The sequence below is a fragment of the Archocentrus centrarchus genome, chromosome 15 (genome assembly GCF_007364275.1).
Source record: "Archocentrus centrarchus isolate MPI-CPG fArcCen1 chromosome 15, fArcCen1, whole genome shotgun sequence".
In the NCBI taxonomy this organism is placed as follows: domain Eukaryota; kingdom Metazoa; phylum Chordata; class Actinopteri; order Cichliformes; family Cichlidae; genus Archocentrus; species Archocentrus centrarchus.
In genome coordinates, this window is record NC_044360.1 from 19,134,623 (window position 1) to 19,153,442 (window position 18,820).

Sequence of the window (18,820 nt, forward strand, 5' to 3'; positions counted from 1 at the left end):
CATAAGACAGTGTCGGTGTATATTTAGCATCCTAATTGGCATGCCTGGTAGAGTCTGTTAATGTCTGTAATGATTTATATAATGAGCAGTTACATGTTTTAGCTCAACATCTAGTTTCACAGATAATACTGTTTTAAACTGAATTCCTGCATCGATAGCCTACTTACTTACAGCACTCAGTCTTGAAGCAGAGGGAAACAGTATCGCTCATATCAGTCAGTAGGTGGGAGATGTGCTGGTTTATCTTTGGACTGAACACAGCCGATTCCTTCTTGCAAGTCTTCACATAGTAATGCAACTGGTACCCCTTTGGCATCCATTTTTAATGTCCAGGTTGGTCTAATAGAGTTCAGTTGAAGTTCCTCAGTGTCTAAAATAGATCCCACAAGGCTGCAGGAATATGTGCAATGCTGGTGTTTTGACTCAGAAAACTTAGTTTCATACCTTACCAGTTTGCCAGGTAATGTGTGATTAACACTGTTAAACGATGCATTTTAAACCAAATTCTATTTTTTTTCCTGCTAAATCTAAACACACTATTTTTTTCTTTTTTTTCTACTTGCTGCAGGGAATGCAAGTTTTATTTCCATCCATCCATCCATCCATCCATCCATCCATCCACTTCCGCTTATTCAGTTCAGCATTTCCATTCAGGTATAGGACTGAATATAAACACAGGGCACTGCGGTATCCTGATTGTCAGTCAATAACCGTGTCTCTCACCTTACAGAAAGATTATAAGTTTTTAAAATTAATTATATCTTAAAGACATATTGAGGTTAAAAGGACACACCAAGTCCAAAATTTAAATGGCAATACACAAAAACAATAAGATTTTAATTTTTGACACACTTATGTCATCACTTATCATCCTATTAATACTTTGCCTTCAATTTTAAGTGTGTACACAGACCCTGCGTCAGTCACTCACATGACGTACGTGCTGCACTAGTGTCTGGAGGACATGTGCGTGCCCATGTGAGTTATATGTGTGGGGGAATGTGGCGTGGAGAAACCAAGCACACCCATGAGCTCACAAAGGGTCACTGATGTTCACCTCGGGTTTCACTCGCTCAGGTTCTGTTTAACATTTGGTTCATTTTCTCCTGTCAGAATATTGCCGTGTGCCATGAGAAGACAAGCAGGAAAAGCATGTCAGACGGGGAGGTTATCAAAGCAGAGTTAGTCATTATCAAGGACTCCGAGGAGGGAGGAGCAGAAAACGTAATCCTACCACAAGTAAGTGCAAACTGTCAATGCTGTGAACAAAAAATTAACTTTGACATAATATGATGTAGATATGTGTTATCTATGTCTCTGCCAGGACTTAATTTAAAATGTAAAATTAAATTTGGTGAACTGACATTTACTAAAGAAGCACTGTGAGGAGATTAATTTAAAAATAACACGACTGTCGTGCACGTGTATTGCTTTTCACATCTGACATTTTAATTGGAATCTAAAGCTTTAAGAGTTATAGATTCTATAATGAGTACAAAAGCAGACAGTCAGACGGTGGCTTCACCAAAGTAATTTCACAAATCAGCCAAGATTGATGGAGCTTGTTATAAATGCTAATTTGCAGGTCTAGCATTTTGGTATTCCTGGCCTTTAAAGAATGTGAAGGGAAAGTCCATTTTCAGTAATTGCTTCCTGAGGTGTGAATTTTCAGATAAGGCACCGAAAAAAAAAAAAGGGGAAAAAACTCTCTTGTTTTTCAGTTGAAGCCTTCACCAGCTCGTGCGAGACTCTCTCAAACCAAAGCCTCTCCTTCAGTCAGCGCCCAGTCTGAAAATACACCCAACCACGCAGCCGCAGGGACGGCCTCCATGGAAACAGCTGCTGATAAACACAGGGACATTTCCCAGCACTGGTGTCACCACACCTCTGGACATGTTGAGGTTAGCTTGGGTTGCTGTACAAATAGAACGCCTGTGTCAGAAGACAGATTGAGCCCCACAGACTCTGCAGACCTGCTTCCCACTCTGGCCTCTTCCAGGGAATCCATCCTCTCCGACGACTCGGACAGAGAGAAGCCCTGGTCCGCCATGCAGCTTTCCTCTGTCACTTCTCCTGCCTCTTTAAGTCGTACCATTTCTCCCTGCTCATCTGTCCGCTCTGGTTTCTTCACCCCTTCTGTGATCCAGGTCAAGAGGCACTTTCTTGCTCCTGGCTCTAGTCTGATTCAAATCCCTCAGACTGGTTTCTCATCCTGCGAGAGCCTCTCCTCCTCTGTCTGCTCACAGAACCCCCCTTCCCGGCACCGGCCTCCACTCACCCGACTCTCTCTCCTCACTGCCATCCTGAGAAAAGGTCGTCTTCCTGTCCTGTCCTCAGCGCTGCAGAGACCTTACACCCCCTGCTGGCCTATTAACCCCGTGACCCTGTCTTTCTGTAATGCATGCTCAGCAGCCTCCAGTGTGGCCTCTATTCCCCTTGAGTTTTCATCTCGGTTCTCCTCACTGGCATCTATAGACATTCGAAGCCACCATTGCAGGGAACCTAACAGGTCCATCAATGCAACTCCAACATGCCAGTCAAATGAGCTCAACAGAACATACACACCATCTCAAGTGAAAAGATGCTCAGAGCAAGTTTTTTCGCCTTTGCCAGTGAAGAGCAGCACATTACCCCGAGCTCCTATATTTTACTCAAACTTTCAATCCGCTTCTCCACCAAAGCATGAAGAAACACACTGTACAACTTCCAAAACCTCACCCCCCACACACGTCTTCAAGTCCCCTGAGCTGAAGCCCAGCGATGATCATGTGTTCCTCAAGGGCCGTGCAGATAATAACCTTAAAAAACTCATCTCCCCATCCCCCAAACTCATTAACAAGCCACAGACTTCTGCACCCCAGAAATGGAGTTGCCAGCCAAATTCATCCCTTTCAAAGCTTCGCTCACTTTCTCAACAACTGAGATCCTCGCCCGTCTTCCCTCCTCATCTTCAGCCCTCTCATTCATGTGCAACAGTTTTCCCTGCTCCTGCCGACAAGGTATCCCCTCTCCCTCCTTCACAAAATCCCACTGGAAGGTACAAATCTGAGAGGAGCCACCTTGACCCCAAAGATGCCACACACTCACAGAGTTTTCACAAAGCCCCCTCCTCTCTGTCTTCTTCCCGCTACACACCCATTGTTTTTTCTGGATGGCCGTCACCCGACAGCTCTCCCACGCCTACACCCTCTCCTGCTCCACCAATCAGAGATCTCATTCCATCTCCTTTCTCCCTGCGCTCCACGCCCTCCCCAAGGCCAGGGAGTGGAATATCAGACTGCAGTGACAGGGAGGGTAAAAAAAGAAAGGTAGGCTCCACCCTTGCCTTGTGCATGACTGGTTTAACGTGAGGATATTATTTACTGTGTTCCCTCTGACATACTGTTCTCACATGCTATGTGGCTAAAAACAGACATCTCACACTTGATATGAGGATATCAAGCGCTGTCATCTGTGTGGAGCTGATTTTAGATGTCTGTTTTATTTGTTTGTCTTTGCCATCACTCATTCGCTGCTTTGCAGAAGTTTCCAGTGCGCTTCTGTTTTCTATCTGGTTTTTAAACCAAAGTTTTAAAAAAGATAAAAGTAAGTGAAATAGTGCAAAATTACTGACCAAAGTATTGACCACCAGGAATTCAATTTATTTCAAGTCAGCAGGGGAAAATAAGTAAATAACACAGTCATCCAGTTTTCTTGCCTTCCAGTGAGGAAAACTAAACATGTTTATATCACAGTCCATCAAACAGGCCCACTCTGCAGCAAAGTGATGTAGTTTCCACCGACTAACACACTTCAGTTCTGACTGGGCAACTCCAGCTTGACTGTTTTGCAAGATAAGCAGCCAGCATCAATGGGAGATAACGCATGCCAATTTCCAACAGATTGTCTACAAAGTTTATCTTGAATAAAATGAAGAAAGTTGAATTGTAAATTCATTTATACTCATTGTCTGCTCTTCTGTCTCTAGCCACACAAGATTACGCTAAGCTACAAATCCCTCGCTGCAATTCCCACAAACACCCTTCTACTGGATCAGCAAGTGAGTTTGCTTTTGAATCTAATCCCATTAATTTGCCTTGTTATCCTGTTAAATGTCCAGCTATGCAGTACGAAATGCTAATGATGCAGGCAATGTCGCTCTGGTGAGGATGGTGTGAGCAATTGTTTTTCTTTTTCTTTTTTTGTTACTTAAAATGTTAATCTTAAGGTGCCATAATCACGGTAATAAAGAATGACATTTCTTTTGTAATTGCAAAAACTTGTTAGGATATCCGGCTCAGCAAGACATGAAAATACACTTGTGTGTTCTTCACGGTGTTGTATGATAGATGCAGACAAAGGAGTCCTGCCTGTGAAGAACACAGAGTGGATGAATAAAAATGGTCTGGAGGAGATGTAATGAATTGTGTGCCACTGCTTCAGTGAAACCATCAGTCTCGGAAGGGAGCTCAATCTTCTCTCTCTCTTTGCATTCACAGGTGATAGACGAGCAGGTGGAGAGAGAAACTAGTTACTGTGACACGCCGGACACAGGTGTTGCATCAGACACCAGCACTGAGGTACCACTCCACGCATCGCTGCTGTTATTTACTGCACACTCCGCAAAATGGCATCAATAATTTTGTGCTTTCTACAGATGTGCTCGCCTGCTCAGCTCCGGCAGCAGTCGGAGGAACTTTATGCCGTCATTGATGAGATACTGGCAAACTCCGTTGCTGCAGTGAGTTCAGTATTTTTATTTCACTGTTAATATGAAATTAAACAAGTACAAATGTGGTGATCAAAGTGATTTAATTGGTTCATTTTTGCATCCTTTAATGGCGAAACAACCGCGCCTCTGCAGCCCTCAAGGACATCGACAACCAGCAATGGTCTGCAGGTAAAAGCGCTCTTTAACAGCATGTAAGATATTTTTCTTTTAAAATTTCTAGAATAAAACCACTGTGAAACCATGAAGCTGGAGGATCCAACACTTTACCAACAAGTATTTAGGTTTGAATATGAGATGAAACAGGGTTGGGAATGGATCTGAACCCACAGTGAACTGGGAACTTTTATACGCTAGACTCGTAGGTCACAAAGTCATACCCCATATTACTCTCACGTTGTATTGAAGACAAACTAGAGGCTGAGGGCACAAATTGATTAAGAAAAGCTTTACTTGGTAGTAAATCAAAAAGTAAGTTACTTCTGCTATAAAAATTAAACTTTAGTTTGTTGCCACATGAATTGCCCCCTGCCCCCCATCACACAGAACGCAGCTCTAATGCACTTTTGCACTGGCTTCAGATTTTTCAGCCCCAGATGTTACGTCAATTTTTTTTTACATACAGTTTATGCTTAGATGGAGCCAGGTTGCTGTTTCTGTCTTCATGCTCATCTAAGATGACTGGTTGCTCACTCCAGCATCATACTGAACTGGGACACATCTGAGAATGGTGTCAGGTCAGCCCGCTACACTGAAAGCCTCCTTTGACTGCTTTGCTCACTGGCAGATTGCTGCGGGCGCCCACAGTTTGCATGGAAGATGTCGACTTGTCTGCAAACACTCACCACCTGCTTGTTGAGCAGTAAGGAAACTGTAAAGCATCCATGCAAACCAGTAACAGAAACCATTTACCATCAAAGTAAAAGCTGTGCCTTTTGAAACATGTTGGTAGCAGTAGTGGGGCACAGCTTTTACTTTGAAGGTGAACTTCCTCTGTTTCCAGTTTCATATTTTTTCAAGTTTCACTATCGCTTCCATAGTTGGCATCTTTCATGCAAACTATGGATGACTTGTGGCTGTGATCTGCTGGTGACCAAATCAGTCTTGAGGAGGTTTCTGGTGCAGCACCCTCTCTGTGACTAATTTCACTGAGCAACAGCGAACAACCTCCAGCAAATACTTGCCAACCAGTCAGGGAACACACATTTTCCCCTTGTGACTGGTGGTTAGCATGGGGCCTGTGTGACTTAGGGGTAGCTGATCAATAGCTTGTTGCACTACAAATGTTGCACACTTGGTGACGCAAAGCTCACTAAAACTTTCATGATACTTTCTTGATACTTCAGTGTAGAATTTGTTCAGGTCAATAAAGAGCAGAATAATAAACACAGAACCAGTAACAGCTCTTTGCACCCAGAATAACAATGTGAATCAATACCACAGTCTCAAGCATCCTCACTTTCATTATTTCACAACAGGAGCAGGCAGGCAGTTACATGGCTGTTAACGTTCAGCTGAAAAAAAAACAAAAAAACGAATGTATAGATGTATAACTAAAAGTGTGAATTGAAACTGATAATTACAGAACTGCAGTATCCTTGGAGCCAAAGAAATGAGTCCTCTGCACTGGTTTACTGAAATACAAGCTGAAAGTTGGATAAAAGTGAATTTTAACTGTATGAGCACAAGAAATGAAAGGACATCTGTCCATTATTTATCAAAGGAGAATGCTTCCTACGGTTTCCAGAGAAAACAAGTGTGTGTGTATGAAAATGTTATTCATGTGATGTGTGCTCTTAAGCTAGACACTTGTACAAACTCAGCGGTGGGGGAAGCATGTATGAAAGCATCAGTTTTTTAATCACTAACAAGGGAAACTGTGTTGTGTAACGGAGAAAACATGTTAAATTTATGTTTGAGAAAATAAGGAGAAGCATTCGGGGAGACCATCAGTCATGCCCTCCAAGACTTCTTTTGATCATATTTTCAGTCATTCCTGTTTTTAAAAGTGACCGTCACAATCACAAATGGATGAAAAATGTGATGGCTTTTTTTCGATTTTCCCCCTGGATCCTTGTGCCATTCAATTCTGTCTTTCCTCTTCATTTTCAGGGGAAAAACTCGTCATTTCCAAAATCTTTGGGACGTGAAACCAAATATGTGAGTAGAGGTCAGGTAGATTTGTTTGTTGAATTAAAGGCAAATGCTTTCTTGTCAACCTACTGCTGTCTTTCACTACGAGGACAATATTTTTCATCAGGAATTTGAAGGTTGCTTAAAGGTTGCCGCATGACTAAAGAGTACTATTACTGTAAATAGAATTTACAGAATTTAAACCAACTTCAAGAATATCAAAGGCACAACTCATTTGGGGGACCTGGGATTAATATGGGTGCCACAGAGGGGAAGTGATTAGTGTCAACTCACAGCAAGGAGATCAAACACACCTGCCGACCGGGTTCTTTCTATGTGGAGTTTGAATATTTTCCCCTTTGGGTTCCCAATGGGTACTCCAGCTTCATGCAAGTTGATTTAACTGGTGCTTCTTAATAGGCTGTAGGTGTGAATGTGAGAGCGTTTGTCTCTGTGTGCTACTGATGACCTGTACAGGGTGTGCCCTGCATCTTCCTGGTTTAAGAGATACTGTAGAGCTGAAGTAGCGGGTCTGTCGGTGTCAGTTTGTGTTCAGATTTCAGGGCTTATCAGAAACACGGGCCATCATCCTTCAGTCTGTCTGGACATTTAAAAAAATAGGTTCTTAAGTATGCACGCATAAGCAGCTCAAATCAGCATGTTATGTGTCGAAGCTGCTCTATGTCATAACAACAGTTTTATCAGAGAGATCAATGAAACCCCAATTATTAAACTCAGACATAAAACTACATTTTCTTGTAAATTTGGGATTCTTGCATGAAATAAAAAAGCTTTTGTTGTTTTGAAGGAAGGATAATTAATTCAAGAGCGAGTGCAGATGTTCATCTACTTCTGCCATCATAGAACTCAATAACAAACTGCTTCTTCCAGTCGTAGTTTTTTTTCTTTCTGATTGAAAATATCACAATGAACTCAAACAGAAAAGGCAAGCGTGCATTCTGTTATCAATGTTTAACTTCTCTGAGAGACATTAGTAATTATGTTAATGTTTTATTTTCCCTGCAATTTATTTATTCAGGCATCCATATGCAGCTTGCACCCATCTGCTGAGGTGGAAAGAAAATTGATGGGTCGTAAACAGGTACACATTCTTTATTTGATCAGGCATATTCATCTGCCGAATGCTACTTATGAGAATTAATTCCTCTCTGGTGCCAAATCTCTGAATCGTACTACCAAGACAAAACCTGGGGTCATTCGCCCAATGACGGCCATTCCGAGACTGACAGTGGAGAATGAAGATGAATATCATCCAAAGCCTTTCAGGCAGTTTGCTGGCAAGCAGACCCTAACTGACAAGAGAAGGGTAAGTTTGTGGCATTCAATCACAGTTTCTATTCCAAGCGATAACCAGCCTTCAGTCTGCAGTTTTTGGATCACTCACTGTCCTCCTTATTGACTTGAAATGTGTCTCATTGGTGACAGTTGCAGACTCACAGTAAAGGAAAAAAAAAAATTAAAAAAACTTTTGGAAACTTCTCAAACTATATTCCAATCTCCATCCATATCCACAGTATGTTCTACTGTAAGCGTATATACAAAAACATGCAATACATTTTCAATACAATACAGGATACACACTTCTACATTCATCGTGCTATAAAATCACATCAAACATAAAAGAAAACAAAAAGCTTCGGAAGAACAAAAACGTCTGATGAAACTTCTGTGAACCTTTCCGAACTGCGAAGACACCGCAAGGTAATTTTTCTAAAAGCCACAAATTAATTTTTCTAAGAGCTCTTCTCGTGGCTTGTGATACGTTTGTGGTAATAAGGTTATCCCTTATGGTCAGCAGGACAACAAACTTGAGCATCTTTGCCTCATTTTACCTGTGCAGGACAACCACTGTGAACAGTTCTTCTCTTCCTTTGTTATTTGCTGTTTTCTCAGACAGAGCTTCTCATTAGGTGTAATTGTCATATGCTGTTATATGCTTTAATCTAAAGAAGATTAAAAGGTTAGCAACACAAAATATATATATAAAAAGAAAACAAAAAAACAAGCTTGTGGTTCAGATTTTCCTCTGAGACAGAACAAGTAAAGCTAACCATACATGCTGTGTCTTTTCCAGCTGCACTTGATTGCACTCATATAAGTAAATGTTGGTCTGCTTGTGCTGTCATGTTTACTTCCATGTTATTCTACTGCATGAATGTAGTTTTTAGCAGCATTCATGAAAACTTTTATCTAATTTTCTCACTCACCAGCCACTTCATTAGGTACACCTGTTTTAACTGCTCGTTAATGCAAATATCTGCTCAGCAGTTTACACGGCAGCAACTTAATGCATTTGTGCATGTAGACCTGATCGAGATGACCTGCTGAAGAAAGGTGATTTAAGTGAATGTGAACATGGCATAGTTATTAGTGCCAGACGGACTGGTCTGATAATGTGCCACGTCGCAAAGTTTAAATGATCTCGTTCTGCAGCTCGTCATTTACCTACAAGCTGATTTGCTCCTCTCATCTGAAACAACTAATGAACTGCCCTTTTAACTGGAATGGAGTCCATCTTACATGGCAAGCAGGGAAGAGATGTCCCATTTTGAACTTTTATTTTAATCGCTGTTGTTTTTGGGTTGGGTTTTGGCACAACAAATACTTAGAGGGGCTATTTTGGTTTAAAATATACACTTATACTTTCTTAAACATGTTGGGAAGCTCAGTTCTTCAGGTTTCCAGGGTAGTGACTTCCACCTAATCAAAAGCTGATGATGACACCATCATGCATTTTATATGCAATTATTCTTTTAAAGGTCGTTTAACTTTTAAACATTATTACGGGACATAATTTCTGCTTGCACATGACCTACAGTCTACAAGGGGAGCAGGAACAGGTGTTAAAACATACACATTTAGACAGCAGAAGAATCAGGGCGTTAAACCAGGAGCTGCAAAGCAGCAGCCACAAAACTAAAATGAACTTCCTGCACTCAAAGTCACATTATTTTCAGCGGACAATAATGTGACTGCTCACAGTCAGTATTGCAATGAACACATCCAATTATACAAACTCTTTTTTTCTTTTGAATTCATTCTTAATTATGACTATAAACTATTCATCAACATTGTTTTGCTTCTTTGTTATGGCAAAAAAAACCCAAAAAACGATGACATCTTTTTAAACTGAGTTGACCTGGCAAACAGTTTGCGTTAGAAAGCACAGATGGGATACAAACACTTAACGAGTGGATGAAAGTTTTCAGGGGTCTTTCAGAGGAAAGAGGTTTTAAAGACATCAATACTGACACTTCTCATACCACAAATGTTATTAATGTGAAAAGCAACCCACAGACAGACAAACAATTGTACTATTTGTAATGGAGGAAAAAAAGTGGCAGCTTGTTTGCTGGCTGTATTGGTGGGATATTTAGCTTCCCAAATGGTTTGTTACATTTGCAGACAGACTGTTTGGAACCACGGGAAGCATTAAGAGTTATATTCATCAGCCGGCTGTATCTGGTTTATCTAACTGCTGCCATTTAACATGCTGGTATTGTTTACTTATCCACATGCTGCAGCAGACTGTGGATAAGATCAAAATATGTATTAAAAAAAAACAACATTATTTTTTAGTTTGAGTGTGGCAATTTGAAGAAACTTGCTCCACATTTTGATTGATACTGCAATTATTTCACTGAACGTTAAGCTGCAGCCAGAAGACAGTTGACTTATAAGGAAACAGCATGTCTCCGGCCACCAGTAAAACAAACAAAAACAACAAACATCACCACCTATAAAACTCGGCAATTATCACATTTTATATTTTTAGTTTAGTCAGTAATAAAAACTGAAGCGTTAGACATTTAGAAGTCTACAGGTGGTCCAGCGTGTAACATCCATGACACAAGGTTCAGCCGATGTTTTTGCGGCATACTGCACAAAAACAGGATTTTGCTGTCTGCCATGATACTTTTTTAACAGGGTGCCTTTTTGCTCACTTTCAGGTGTTATTTTTGAATTTTAACTTGTATCAATAACAAGCAGTTGGGCCTTTATTTACTGCCATATAACTGAGGCAATTTCTGTGTCTATTTCTTTGGCTCTCTCATAGAAAGATGACACCCCCAGCTGTGACTTTGAATCAGTTTGGAATTTTGCAGTCTGGCTAAGACTTCTGATCAGAATTTTATCTTTAAATGTGCGAAAATATGTTTGTTTTTTTTGGTCATTTTTAACTAGGTTTCCATTTAAAAATCTGGATTTCAATTTGGTCATTTGCCATGCTCAAATTGAGTTTAGTGTTTATGACTTAAAAACATTAATTAAGTTTGTATTAATGCCCATAGGAGTGCAAGAAGTTCAGAACAGCTATAATACACATTTGACATCCATTTGCTCACACAGATGTTATTCCCAACCTCAGGAAACATATGAGCTTCTTCATGGTTTCTTCATGAATCTTAGTCTTTCTGAGCAATACTTTCTTAGTTTATTGTGGTATTTTATGAGCTCTACCTAATATCTATACACTCATAATGTAACTATTGATAGTTCATTGCATAAATAGTAAAAAAAGTGTGACTTTGGACACAGTTTACCTAACTATAGACTCATATATGGTTTTGTTCTTGTAATCATCATAAGGCAATGTCTTCTTTTTAGACTCCCAGGACCTGATGCATAAAGCTCTGTGTGTATGTGTAAAATCTTTATTTATTCATTTTCTAAAAATATATAGTAAATGTCAGCATGCATATCTACAACACTGATTTTCACACAAAAATCTAGCCGTGATTGAATGCAGACATTCCCTTTTATTATTATTTGTATATAAAATCAGTTTGCACCAGAGGTGATTACAAATGTCAATAAAAAGAATAAGAAGAAAGAAGCACAACTTTAACTAAAGTGAAACTGAGACACTCACCAGAATCACAAACTGTGAAACTACAGTAGGAAAAAAGTAACCGAAGTAAAAGACCTTCTCAGAGATTAAAACATGGTTATGGTAAGTAATGACACAAAAAAAGCACATGAATATACACAAGAAAAGCATATCACAGTCCACAAATGGGAATGGTAACAATATTGAAGATAAATCACAGTTAATCACAATTAATGACATAAAATGCCTGATTAAATTCAGTACATGTCAGTCAGGTTGAGGTCTGGACTTTGACTGGGCCATTGCAACACCTGCAACCCTTCCAAACAAGCCATACGTGTCCAGTCTTTTTCTAATTTTACTGTCATGAACTGTAACATTTATCATGGTAACTGAGACCTGCAGTTTGAAACGCTGCTCTTGAGTTGTTTGCCATTTTTGACCCCAGCGTGAATTTGCTGTTAATTAGATCAGATTAGATTCAATTTCCTTATTGTACACAAGTATACACAAGTATACACACAAGTATACACACAAGTATACACAAGTATACACAAGTATACACACAAGTATACACACAAGTATACAATTAAAAGTACGGGGGGGTTAATAGAGGTGGTCACACTCACTGATCATCAGTCAATCACGTGAATTTGATTTGCAGCACCTCTCTGCTGCTTATCCTCTTAATTCCTATGGAAGCAGTGTGTGTAATTGGTTTTTCATAGGACTTCATTAAGTCCTCTACAAACTTCCTTCTTCACATTCGGTTGCCAAATTGTGCAGTAGGTAGGTGTTTTTGTAAACCCAGTGAAATCAAATATTTTGTTGAAAGTTAAATTAAATCTCCCCTTACTTTTGCTCTTGAATTCACCATATTATGTATTTGCATGGGATGAACTATGTGTATAGTCCACATAGTCTTGTAATATAAGTATCAGCCTGTGTGTGGGGAAATGTTGGCTTTTGTGTACACATTATGCATGCATCAGGCTGCAGAAGCCTATGTTCCAGCAGGGGGAATGATTTTCAACTTAAAAGTATAATTTAATATAAAATCTTAATGTAGCTTTTGATGAAATTGAAGATCACAGTTCCAAAGAACTTTAAAGAAAAAAATCACTTAAAGGCGTTCATCTGTCAAACACAGTGCTCATGAATATTTTTTTTTTTGTCTCAATCTTTGATGTAAATGAGTTTGTAAAGTTTCTAATAATTAAAAAGCTTTGCTTAGCCATCCGATTCAGCCTTCGCGTGTAAAATATTCAGGTAGTCAGATATACAAAATAAACGACTCCTGTTACATAATTTCATAAAAATGACATGTTTTTTGGCTTCACTAATAAGGATTACAGCCCGTGACTGCTGATGGGTTATTTAACTGATCTGCCTTTGAAATCCAGACCAGAATTGCAAAACATAACATTGGCAACATTGCTTCATTTGTAACTTAACTTATTGAAGAGTCTGAAAGACAATTTAAATCGGAGGATTTAAATCTTGCAGGTCAGGCGCTGATTAGTAACTGCTTAGACAACCTTGTTTAAAGAAAGCAGTTAAGTGTCATTATTCTCTTCACCGATTTCCTGCTGTTGCTAGTTAGGGTGATTTCTCCTTTCACCGCTCCTGCATCGTTCCCGAGTGCTTCCTTTCTTAATCCTAATTGTGCCAACTTGTCAGATCTCAACTGACGTCACCACGTATGTATATTTCATATCTGAGTTATGTGCATCTCGCCAGTTTAGTTTCAAGTGGCACTGCTTCATAGCGCTCCCTGGGGAACTGTTTCCTGCTTTGATTTAACTGGGGCAGATTTTAAATGGCAAATACAAAAATATAACCAAATTCTGTAATATATCATCTGGTTTGCTTTTAGATTTCTTGAACCCTTCAAAGCTCAACAAGTCTAACATTACAATCGCAGCCTTAGATCAGCGTCATAATGTCAGACTGAAAGTATAAAAGACACGCGCGTTGCAGTTAGTGAGAAGTACTATTTAAAGGGTGAGGCTCATTTGACAGACAGAAAAAGAGCTGATGTGACGGCCGAAAAACATCATGTAATTTGAGAGAGAGAAAAAGCTTCTTTCAACCTTGATCCTTAAGGGATACTTAGGGCACTTTTTAAAAAAACAATACTGTAAAAAAAGAAAAAAAAAATGCACAAAATTTGGAGAACTGTGGGAAAAAAAGCATCTCCTCAGGTTGCAATGACAAGTCAAAGCATGCCTAAAACAGGTCTGTAAGTGAAATTAAAACTAGTTTCATAGGTGATATAAATTTGCCAACCTGTAAGTGTAAAATTTAAGCACTTAAAGGTAAAAATGTCCTGTCAGAAGATGTTTATTAAAGTTAAAAGTTGAACTTTTTTGGCAAGTGGATGCGTGTACAGAATGCACACTGCATATACCAGCATATATGTATTAGCTAGACTTCTAGGTGGTGTATATACATATAAGTAAGTAACATTAAAAAAAAATATGAATGCACAAAATGCATGAACTAAACATTAAGTAAACATGATGCACAAGAAAACTCCACAGGCCATCTTTAATACAACACATTAAAAGTGAAACAAAGACAGGTTCTGTGAGTTTAAACACAAACGCGTCAAATGTGTTTGCTTTAACCTTGGCAGAGGAGATGGGATTTGCTGTGTTAAGACTCAACACAAAACAACATAAGATTTGACACAGAGCTCTGTGCTATGTTTGATCAAGATGATTCTATCTGACACCAGTTTTCTAATCTACTTTTATACTGCCTCTGGTTTGTCTGTGTGGGTTCCTTCATGAAATACTAAACAGTAACACAGTGCTAACCCTGTGGAGGTCTAATTACCCCAGCTACCCTTACCCTGATCTGAACATTATGTTTTGGAGGGAAAAAGAAAAGAGCATTTCTGATGACTTGGCAGGACAATTTTAATGCTTACATATTGTTTACATGATTGATTTGAAATTTGAAAGCAGTAAAAATACTTTGTCTTTCTTTAAGGTTGAAATTTGAAACTGGTGGTTAGCACTACTTCCTCACAGCTAGAATGACATCTCGAAGGTCTTGGTTCGATTCCACTGTGTGGAGTTTATATGTGTCTGTGTGGGTTTCCTCCCACAGTCCAAAGACATACAGTTACTGAGGTTAGGTTAATTATCACTCTAAATTGCCCATAGATGTGAGTGTGAATGGTTGTCTGTCTCTCTGTATTGGCCCTGCAACAGGCTGGTGACCTGTACAGGGTGTACTCTGCCTCTTGCATGCTGGGATAGGCTCCAGCCCTCGTGAACCGGAAGAGGATAGATGGGTCAAATCAAGGAAAAAGGTGTTTTTAGTAACTCTGCTGTACACGTCATGTCTGTATGTATTTTTTAATGGGACAGTGGTGAGAGACAGAGTTCAAAGGAGACCTTGACACTGTCACGAGAACTATGTTCCCACTACATTTGCCCGAATTCCCACCACAGAGACAGGAATCTGCTGGCCTTTGAAGGATCATGGAGGAACCTTGAAACAGTGAAACAGTAAAAACTAAAAGCAGTGCAGTGATTGTATATGCTGTGCTTAGAAAAAAAAAAAAAAAAAAAAAGAGATAAAACAGAGGGTGCTATGACACAGACATGAGATCTGAAATAGGGCAGCATGGTGTCACCTCACAGCAAGAAGATTCCTGGTTCAAAACCCAGCAAGAGCCTTTATGTGCAAAGTTTGCATGTTCTTTCTATGCCTGTTTTGGTTTCTGCCTTCCTACCAGAGTCTAAAGACAAAGGTAAATTAGTGATTCTAAGTTTTCCATGGATGTGAGGTACATAAAGTGCTTGAGGTATATAGAATAAAGTTCTATATCAATATAAAGTTAAAGTTCATACATGTCTTTCACATAAAACATTTAGTTCTCACAGGTAGTTTTTCTCCATAGTCGTAGTTTTGTGTGATTCCACATCACCACAGCTATTCAGAAATGAATCCTTCACAGAACATTGCTATTTTAAGTTCTCACAAATGGTAAGAAGATGGGCATTGATTTCATGTCCGTCCTTTTAGCAGAAAAAATGAACTAGTCCACACTGCACTGGAGAGAAGCAACAGCGGGTGGTAGCTGCTCAATAGAGAAGACATCTTTCAACAGCTCCAAATTTGTCTCAATTACATGCTGTTTTTTTGTAAACCAGAGATACAGCATTGAGTAAGGGTAGCAATTCTTTTGATCACAAACAGCTTCAACACAAATAACAGCTTTGCTCTCTCTTTATTTGTATGTTCTCTATTCACATTTCAGAATACACAAGATACAACATGTTTTTATAAAAGCTTTAAGCTGAGGGTCACCTTTGAGAGTACAGGTAGTGGCTGACTACTTCCCCCTGCTTCCAGGCTTTATGCACAGCTTGAACCTGGCTCTGCACTAATTACAGAGCAAAGAATTATTTATTGATCTTTTCATGCAGTTTCTAAGTCAATCAGAGGATTTCCAAACAGTGGAGGTTGTCTTAAAGATGGAAACAGTTCTGTAACAGAAGTACAGTTATGTGAACAGAAAAGCTTTAGCAGGTCTCTATGCAGTTTAGACTACAGCACCACCCTGATTCCTTTTTTCCTTAGCCATCTCTGCTCTAGATTTGCTGGTGTGCTTGGTATCAGTGCTCTGTTGCATGACCTACCATGACTGACAGCTGGTATGAGGTGTTTGTGCCACCATGCTGTGTTTGAATTTCACCAAACATGCCAATGTGCATTATGGTGAAACGTCTCCATTTTGGTCTTGTCTGCCTCATCTCTCCAAAAGGACATGAAGTGCTGTGATTTGTTCAGCTGTGCTGTCATGTTCTTTTTGGAGACAAGAGTCTTTCTCCTGGCAACCCTTTCAAGCAGGTTGTACTTGTTCAGCCTTCATCTGATTGCAACGTCATGAACTTCAGTGTTTAACATGCTAACTGAGGTCTGCAGAGTCTGAGATGCAGCTCTTATTTTATTTTTTTTCTTTGAGCATTGCACTGTCTGACCTTGGGTTAAATTTGAACATCCACTCCTGGGAAAATTGTTCCATCATGTTAACAAATAGCAGAATGCTCCAGACCACAATCTGCCAAAATGTCTGTTTTTATAGAGATCCTCACATTTGCCAAGGTTAAGAAGCAGCACCCGGCTGCTACTTACCCTCTTAATTTTCACAGAATTGCAGAAATTTTCTTTTTTACATGACCTATACTTTGCAAAATGGAAATGTTTTTTAGTAGGAGGTTAAAAGGTATTTTCATTTCCAGCTTTATACTGTAGTTATAATAGAGTCTATTATAGTAGTTTTGTTCGATATGCTCTTCATTTATCTTAGAGTGGTTTATTCTCTGTTTGTAACCAGCTATTTTGTCTTTAAAGTCAGTCTCTCTTTAACATAACTTTACAAGCAGGTTTGTGCAGCAGATGGGAGGGGCTTCTGTACTCATTACCTCAGCTGTGACCATAATAAGGATACCCACTCAAATAGTTGAAAATATTTGTTGACAAAACAGGAAATTGTAATAATACATGTGTATAAACACCAATAATGCAATGTTAAAACATTTTTTGTGGTTCAGGTAACTTAATATAAATGATTTATTTGTGTTGTTTTTGTACAACTAAAGAAAATATAGTGGAGAATCTGAACTGGAGTGAATATTCAGTCCGGGGCGAACAACTGTCAGTTATAATGAATCACACAATTAATTCAAGAACAAAGCTCAAGTGAAATTTCAGGCAGCTTCACGATGGGAAATAAGTCTTACTGCATGAAAGGGAAGTCTAAATTAAAGCTGACAACAAAAATGAAATGTGCAGGAAATTGCGTATTCTGTAATTGCTGATGTCATCGATTTACAACATCAAAATGAAAACACTGTATTCTCATCCATTTCAGGAGGAAAACAAATGTCCTGATGAGATGGGGAATGATGTGCACACAGGTACAAAGGGCAAAATGTTCAGAGAGCAGAGGAAGCCTGAAAGAAGAAGTCCATTCTCACTGTGTGACCTGCACATTACGGAGCCTGGAGAGCAGATCAGTCTTCACGGGAAAGATGCTTTGACAAGTTTCAGTTCGACCAAGAGGCACATGGAAGCATCTGAAACTCATATTTAAAGCAGTTAATGACTCTCTTGAGTCTCTGATAAGACACGATCAGTATTCAAAAACATGACATCTAAAGGATGAATAATTGCACCTTTCAAGAATGATTAAAAAAAATGACATCTCCATATGATTGTTTACAGTCAGTCACAAAATTTTTGTATTCCTTACAGAGAACACAAATCTGCATGCAATTAACCCTTTGCTATTTTCTTCATCCTCTTATGTTGATCTTTCCTTTGTCCCACAGCACATGTGCAGCTGACAATGAAGTGTTTGCACATTAACTAGTTTAAATTCTTTGTATGCTTTTGAAACATCAAGAGCTTAATTTCAGACATATTGGACAAAAGCACCCTTCATGTCTTTTCTGCTCTAGATAATTAAGCTAAATATTGTACTCTTCTCTTAGCTCTAATCAAGCAGTTTTGGTGCTTCAAACTCCAGCAGCAAGAGGAAACTAAGCTGAAATGGAAACAAGACTGTTTTGGGGGTGGCGATGGGGGTTACTGATTACGGTAAACATCCTTAAGCTCACAGAGCTGCTAATGTTTACCCTAAATTTGGATCCTGCAGCATCCTAGACCACTGTGGTGAAATATGGGACGTTTACTTACACCATCCATCAAACTCTAAATGTTCAGAATCGATTTCACTGAAACTTCAGCCAAATCAATCAAACAAGAGCTTGACTGATCAGCAGTGCCTAGACTAGCAAATGGTCATTTGCTACCACACGTGGCTTTACGGGTGTTTCAGGCTGTTCACAGCTTACTAATGGCCAGCATAAATGTATGCAAATTATCTAACTCACTGTAAACAAAATACTATTTTATTATTACTGATTAGTGAAAATTTTTAACTTTTAATAAAGAAGCTCCCTGTGTTCTTCTGTTTGCTTTCTATGCTCTTCAGGAATGTTTATAAAGAAAATAACACAAAAGGTTGCTTAATAATAATAATAATAATAATAATAATAATAATAATAATCCAAGCAAATACACTGATCAAGCAAAACATTATG

General features: G+C 39.2%; 1 protein-coding gene across 1 annotated transcript; it reads left to right on the forward strand.

The window, feature by feature from the left end:
• The first annotated feature begins 1,102 nt into the window (after positions 1 to 1,102).
• Positions 1,103 to 18,235, forward strand: mlip (muscular LMNA-interacting protein). The gene is made up of 10 exons (XM_030747596.1): positions 1,103 to 1,239; positions 1,722 to 3,308; positions 3,968 to 4,039; positions 4,479 to 4,559; positions 4,637 to 4,720; positions 4,844 to 4,879; positions 6,821 to 6,868; positions 7,881 to 7,943; positions 8,043 to 8,168; positions 17,587 to 18,235. The coding sequence occupies exons 1-10, from the start codon at positions 1,153 to 1,155 to the stop codon at positions 17,806 to 17,808; spliced, it is 2,406 nt and encodes an 801-aa protein (XP_030603456.1). The 5' UTR covers positions 1,103 to 1,152; the 3' UTR covers positions 17,809 to 18,235.
• Positions 18,236 to 18,820: the final 585 nt, after the last annotated feature.

What these genes read in the sequence shown, in the direction of transcription:
- mlip (XM_030747596.1), top strand. Translation starts at nt 1,153, where the DNA reads ATGTCAGACGGGGAGGTTATCAAAGCAGAGTTAGTCATTATCAAGGAC. An exon ending in CATCAGACACCAGCACTGAG is followed by an intron (nt 4,560 to 4,636) that starts GTACCACTCCAC and finishes TGCTTTCTACAG; the next exon opens with ATGTGCTCGCCTGCTCAGCT. An exon ending in CCCTAACTGACAAGAGAAGG is followed by an intron (nt 8,169 to 17,586) that starts GTAAGTTTGTGG and finishes CATCCATTTCAG; the next exon opens with GAGGAAAACAAATGTCCTGA.